General features: G+C 51.3%; 1 protein-coding gene across 2 annotated transcripts in view; it reads right to left on the bottom strand.

Moving 5' to 3' along the window:
• Window positions 1-2,460: 2,460 nt before the first annotated feature.
• Window positions 2,461-7,105, bottom strand: part of C4H5orf60 (chromosome 4 C5orf60 homolog) — an 11,451-nt gene continuing 6,806 nt past the window's right edge. For both annotated transcript variants that reach the window (XM_023193648.3, XM_023193649.3), the window contains exons 2-4: window positions 4,971-5,028; window positions 4,358-4,418; window positions 2,461-4,144 (exon numbers count right to left, since the gene is read on the bottom strand). In XM_023193648.3, coding sequence (XP_023049416.2) covers window positions 3,424-4,144; window positions 4,358-4,418; window positions 4,971-5,028 — 840 coding nt within the window. In that variant the 3' untranslated portion in view covers window positions 2,461-3,423. The remainder of the gene's footprint in view (window positions 4,145-4,357; window positions 4,419-4,970; window positions 5,029-7,105) is intronic.

Raw genomic sequence — 7,105 nt, 5'->3', positions numbered from 1 at the left:
TTTTTTTGCTTATTTGGAAAAGATCTTTATCTCTTGTGAGTATTAAGAAGTCAACATATAATTGCCACCCTAAACATTGTGTTCTGGAATGCCTGATTTATTGAAATCAGTGTGAAACCTTTTTTTTTTTTTTTTTTCAGATGAAGTGTCGCTCTGTCACCCAGGCTGGAGTGCAGTGCCGCCATCTCAGCTCACTGCAATCTCCGCCTCCCAGGTTCACGCCATTCTCCTGCCTCAGCCTCCTGAGTAGCTGGGACTACAGGTGCTCGGCCACCATGCCCGACTAATTTTTTGTATTTTTAGTAGAGAAGGGGTTTCACCGTGTTAGCCAGGATGGTCTCGATCTCCTGACCTCGTGATCCTCCCGCCTCGGCCTCTCAAAGTGCTGGGATTATAGGCATGAGCCACTGCACCTGGCCGGTGTGAAACCTATTTTAAATAAAAATCTAGTTCAAAACCAAGGCCAGACATGGTGGCTCATGCCTGTAATCCCACAGTCTGGGAGGCTGAGGTGGGAGGATCACTTGAGGCTGAGAGTTCAAGACCAGCCTTGGCAATATAATCTTCACCAAAAAAAAAAAAAAGGAGGGGGAGGAATTAGCCAGGCCTGGCGGCACAGACCAGCTACTCGGGGGACTGAGGCAGGAGGATCGTTTGAGCCCAGGAGGTCAAGGCTACAATGAGCCGTGCCGCACCACTGCACTCCAGCCTGTGTGTGACCCTGTCTCCAAAAAAAAGAAATCTAGGAATATTGATAAAGGCGTAAATTTACACCCTGGAAGTTGGACACATAAATCATCTGCAGCCATGTATGGTGGATGTAGGTGCAGCAGATGATGGGAACGTTGCTTTAGTGCACACCGTGCACTGCAGTTTTGTACAACCTATTGAACTAAGAATTCCTAGTGAGGGACAGCGCATTAAACATGTCATAACAATAAACTATTTATTATGGACAGTTGCTGTTTTCAGACATTGTGGCTACCCCAAACCACTTTAAGTGAAAAGACATGATCATTTAGTTTAACCCTGTTTAAAAGGGTACACTGCTCTGTAATGTATTTTCTGCAGAAATCTTTCCTAGTTGGTCCATTGTTCTGATGATTAAACATCTGTTGCACTAGAAACAGAATATAAGCTGACAGTGCACTAGAGGATACTCATGACCATATTTCATCATTTTGTGATTCAATGACATTAAAGGGAGTAAAGTAGAAAATATAATAGGTATAAATGTGTAATTATAAGGAATAGGAGGGAAGTTCTTGTTGGAATAAATTGGCTTCAATGGCCCTCGTGTCGACTTTGCTCCTTTTGAAGAAAGTCGTGTGATGCTTTCACCCTGAGGGATAATCTGAGAGATTTCACCAGGGACACATGCTTGACAGATGCTATGAAAGCAGACTTTAACCAGCCAACGACAGCAGCAAGAAATATACAGTCTCAACAAAGTGCACCCTTTAGAAAGTGCTGGGCATGTAAGTAGTGAGGGCTTTCATTATTCTAATACACATGTGGACTAAATGGGCACTGTCTTCAATTCAGATGACAAGACGCCTCTTCCCAGTAGTTTGAATGGGCCGTGTATCTATCTCAAGCATACATTCAGTGAGAAATTCTGTAAGATTCCAAGATATTTCAAGAATCACATTCTTTTTTAACCCTTTACTGAATATAAAATGACGCCTGACCTCCTGAGTCTTGGAAAAATGTACATTTCTTAGAACTATTTAAAAAATGAATCCTATAGCTGGCCATGGTGGCTCACGCCTGTAATCCCAGCACTTTGGGAGGCCAAGCTGGGAGGATCACTTGAGGTCAGGAGTTCAAGATCAGCCTGGCCAACATGGTAAAACCCCGTCTCTACTAAAAATACAAAAATTAGCCCGGCATGGTGGCAGGCGCCTGTAGTCCCAGCTACTTGGGAGGCTGAGGCAGGAGAATTGCTTGAACCCAGGAGGCAGAGATTGCAGTGAGCCAAGATTGCATCACTGCACTCCAGTTTGGGTGATAGAGCGAGACTCGGTCTCAAAAAAAAAAAAAAGGAATCCTTCTAAGTAGTTCATCAGCTTAAGCCATGTTGGCTGAACATTAAGACTTTGTCAAATCCTAAGGAACAAAATAATATCAAAATTAGGATGAATTATTTTGCCATAGAATAAAATAGAAATACTGCCATACATTTGACCCATTTGTTTGAAAATCTTTATATGATTGTTGCTTCATTTTAAAAACCAGACCTCACAAACCTGACCCAAGTTATGTGCAAAATAACGTGTCAGTTGCACAGCCCCTGGAGGCCAGTGTGAGCCCACATGCCTCTGCTGGTGTAATTTCTACAGTCCATTTGCTGTGGGTCTTTATCATGTTTCCAAAATAAGGAAGTCACCCAATGAAATTTTAAAATATAACATTGATACCGTTTGACTAGAAAATAACTAAAATTGGGCAAAGAGGATATTTTACTCTTATTGGAAGATGCAGCATTTTATTCAGGTTTAAAATTTGTGATTCATCCAGGTGTGGTGGCTCAAGCCTATGATCCCAGCACTTTGAGAGGCCGAGGTGGGCAGATATCTCAAGGTCAGGAGTTCAAGACCAGCCTGGCCAACGTGGTGACACCCTCTCTAGGCTAAAATTACAAACATTAGCTGGGTGCATTGACACGCGCCTGTAATCCCAACTACTCAGGAGGCTGAGGCAGGAGAATGGCTTGAATCTGGGAGGCGGAGATTGTGATGAGCCAAGATGGTGCCACCGCTTCCCAGCCTGAGCAAGAGAGTGAGATCCCATCTAAAGAAAAAAGAAAATAAAATTGTGATTCTCTAAACTGTGGGTCAGGGAACTGCAGAGAACAGAAGTTTGCAGGTTACACATGGAATCTGCAGCGCTGTTAGGAAAGAATGGCATTGAAAAGACCAACAATTCCTGAGCCTCTTCCCTAGCAGAGTCCATTCTAGCGACAATGTTGACAATGACCCAAAGTCTCTGGGTTCTCCGGTGGGGGCACAGCTGATGTCATCCCTCCTGTGCTGGCAGTTTTCTAAGTGAGTTCAGATCCTCTAGGAAGGAAGAACGGACACTCGGAGATCTCTGCGGGAGGTCTTTGCTTTGCAGTGGCAGGTCTCTGTGTGGGCCAAGCCTCCCAAGCAGATTTATGGGCTCCAGGGACTGGAGGTTTAGACCCTGTCTCCGCCTCTCCCAATCCATTACAACACGTGTTTCTAGCATCTGTGGAGTGCCTGAATGAGGGGACATGCCTCCAAGTTGTCCTCAGGAGATTCCCAATTGTTCCTGGATGTCGATGTGCGGTGTCCATGGGAGTGTCTGGGATTTTGGTGTCTTGTGCGTCCAGCAGTGTTGGCACATCCAAGCTGAGGGAAGAGGGGTCCCTGCCTCCACCTGCCCGCATGTGGGGTCTCCCTAGAAGGAAGCCTTTGGTAGGTGGGTGGGAAGATTAAGGTGCTTGAATGGGTACTGTGAGGAGGTGCAGAGGCACCAGGCTCTAGCAGCCTCCTGCCTCCAGGAGAGGCCCAGGTCGAGATCACTGCGGCGACCAATGCCTCGGATCACTCGAGGACTAGAAGGCACCCACCAGCTATGTCGACAGGAGTGTGCAGGGGCCTTGCACATTGGGCATATTGTGGCGTCAGTTTCGGAATCAGCCTGCGTGGAGTTGGTCCAGGACACCCAGCCAGGATTCCGTCGTCGGGGAAATGAACGCCCACGTGGCTTGGATGAAGGACACTCCAGGGGATGCAAAGGCTCTGGTTGCTGGGAGGAGCTGAGGGATGACAGATACCCCAAGGATTCTGTGGAGGTGGTCGTGTTTGGTGATAGGGTGCTCGCAGGTGGCTGGTGTGAAGGCTGCTTCAGGGGACGCAAAGGCTCTGGTGGCTTGGAGGAGCTCAGGGATGACAGAGACTCAAAGGACCCTACAGAGGTCTTCGGGACTGATGACAGCGCGGAGGCCAGAGGAGCCGGGGGAGCCCGCGGGGACACATGGAATCTGGTGGGAGAAGCTTTCCCACGTCCCCCACGTGGCCAGTGGTTCCTCACAGACGTTCGTTTGTACACTGACCCCGAGCGGGCTTGGCGTGGAAGGTGATGGGAGCTGCCCTCAACAAGGAGCTTCCTCAGGCACCTGCAGCAGACAGGAGGCACAGGCTGCAGCCGGGAGCACTGGGCCCCTGCGGCCCACGCCTCTCCAGGGCCCCCCATGCTGACTTCACAAAGCCCAGGGCTTTAGTGATATCCTGGCTGTGATCTCCCCTCCCAGATCAGCCCCAGGCCCTGGGCTGGCATCCTAGGTCCTGGTAGGAAGGAGGACACGGGAGAGAAGGGGAAAGAGCCTCACTTTTTCGACAGGAAAGTGTAGAACTCAAGGTTCTCCAATTCTTTCAAGAGACTTCTGCAATCTGGAAAGCAGGAGATGGGTTATGGTGGCGAGGGAGGGACCTGGGACTTACAGGAGGCTAAGTGCATGTGCCCTTAGGGGAGACCCCGGGATCGGGGATCAGACCCTGGAGCCCCAGCATCCCTGTCCAAGGCCACATGGCCCCAAGAGTGAGAGCCAGGTGCCCGGGGGCCAGCACTTTGTCATTTACAAAGTGCTTCCCGACACGTCCCGTCATGGGGGTCACAACCACCTCCTGGGGAGAGAGGACAGGGGCAGTCTCAAAGAGGACTCAGCCATGTTAAACAGCTGCCCACATAGACCTGCACCCCTCCAGCATGTTCAGGTGGTCACTGGTCCCCTCCCTGCCACAGTCCTCTCCTGGGCAACACCCACTCCCTGGACCCCAAGGCTTCATCCCAGCAGGGAATGGGAGAATATCCCAGGTTCCAATAGCCCTACCAGGAGCTTCCCCACCAGGCCTCTGCAAATGACTCCCTAGGAGACTTGGTGCTTGTTCCTAGGAACGGTGAAGCCATCATTTCTGGGGCTTCTGGGACCCTCAGAGCCTTACCTTTCCAGGTGATATATTTATTTCCGATCCTGAGCCATTCCCCCACTTCAGCTTGATCCTGAGAGACAAGACAGAGTGAGGGCGCAGGCTGGGTCTGTCTCTTGCCTCACAGCTGCAGACCCACAGTGCTTGTGAATGACACACTTTCTCCACCCAGCTCACGGAGGCCTGTGTGCTTCTCTTTCCTTTCACTCCTTTCTAAAGTGTGTAGTAACCTGTTCTGGTTTCCTCCTTTGAAAAGCATGGAGGGGTTTTCTATGTGAGGCCCGCCCCGGGCGTCCTCAGTCCCTGTTCCGCTGCTTGGGAAACACACACACTTGCGTCTGCAGGAGCCTCTGAGCTGGCAGAGAGGATTCTGCTTCTGAGGAGGCCAGAGGCGACTCCAGGCTCAGGTGGGAGGCTCTCAGGGGCTCAGCACAGCCGCCAGAGCACCCCACACAGAGGCTGGGCCCCGAGGCACCTGCCCAGGAAGGCGGCTGATGAGCCCGGGCTCAGGGCCTGTCCTCCCACAGAGACCTCACCCCTCTCATGACCGGGTCCTCGCCGCTGAGTCCCAGGGTTTGTTTCTGCTCTGACGCCTCCCGTGCACCCCACAGATGGTCTGGGAGCTTGGGATGGAAATCCTGTGCCCACTCCAACACCTGCCTGCCCTGCTGTCCCTAGAGGGATGAGACTTCCCATCCCAGGAGCGCCTCTGCTTGATTTGGAAAAGTGGGAAAGAGAGCAGGAAAAATAGAATCATTCTCTGCTGGGTGTGGGCTGAGGGCTCCTTACGTTCTCGCTGTTCTCCTCTCTGGGAGGCACTGAGGACGGCTCCCTGGGAAAGTAGGGGCTTAAGATGATGAGGAACACCAGGCTAAACCCAACGAAGAGGATGAGATGGATGATCTGGGGAACAGGGCTGGGGCACAGCTCTGTATCAGTAACACTCAGAGGAAAGAGAATATCCATGTCAGCTGCACTGCTGTCCTCTGACTACTGAGCCCTGGGCATCCCCTCTGGGAGTATTTATTGGGGCCCAGGCCCACATCACAGAGCTGGGGCCTCCCCCTCACAAAGGGCTCCTAAGGGTGGGTGGGCAGTGGGTGGAGGAGGCTAAAGCCCAACCCTGCCCACCACCACCCACCCCTGCAGTTCCCTTCACCCTCCTGGCCTTCTAGATCCTTCCTTCCCACTCCACCTGCTCAACCTGTCAGAGAGAGACCTGGTCCGTTTTCTGTCCTCTCACTCTGGCACACGGATGGCAACTGGCTCCTTGGAGATCTCTGCTCAGGCTCCCTCAATTTCACAGTTTTTGAGGATCTGGATTTGTCCCTGAAATTTCTGTTATTTCCGGGAATTATTGTTCTAGGGTCTCCTCTGATTGCTCACTGAAACCTCCGACTCCCAGGGTTTTTTTTGAGATGGAGTCTCGCTCTGTCGCCCAGGCTGGAGTGCAGTGGCGTGATCTCGGCTCACTGCAAGCTCCGCCTCCTGGGTTCACGCCATTCTCCTGCCTCAGCCTCCCTTCTTCTTTTTTTTTTTATAGATGGAGTCTTGCTCTGTTGCCTAGGCTGGAGTGCAGTGGTGCGATCTTGGCTTACTGCAAACTCTGCCTCCCGGGATCAAGCAACTCTCCTGCCTTAAACTCCTGAGTAGCTTCTACAGGCCCGTGCTACCAGACCCGGCTAATTTTTTTGTATTTTTAGTAGACAGGGTTTCACTGTGTTCACCAGGATGGTCTCAATCTCCTGACCTCGTAATCCACCCACCTCGGCCTCCCAAAGTGCTGGGATTACAGGTGTGAGCCATCGCACCTAGCCTTCTTTTTATTTTTTTGAGATGGAGTCTCACTCTGTCGTCCAGGCTGAAGTGCAGTGGTGCAATCTTAGCTCACTGCAACCTCCACCTCCCAGGTTCAAACAATTCTCCTGCCTCAGCCTCCCGAGTAGCTGGGAGTACAGGTGCAGGCCACCACACCTGGCTAATTTTTTTCTTTTTTGAGACAGAGTCTGGCTCTGTCACCCAGACTGGAGTGCAGTGGCGCCATCTCGTGCAATCTCGGCTCACTGCAACCTCTGCCTCCCAGGTTCAAGCAATTCTCCCACTTCAGCCTCCTGAGTAGCTGGGACTACAGGTGCGTGCCACCACACCTG

Source organism: Piliocolobus tephrosceles, chromosome 4, assembly GCF_002776525.5.
Source record: "Piliocolobus tephrosceles isolate RC106 chromosome 4, ASM277652v3, whole genome shotgun sequence".
Lineage (NCBI taxonomy): Eukaryota > Metazoa > Chordata > Mammalia > Primates > Cercopithecidae > Piliocolobus > Piliocolobus tephrosceles.
This window is presented reverse-complemented; position numbering and strand designations above follow the sequence as displayed.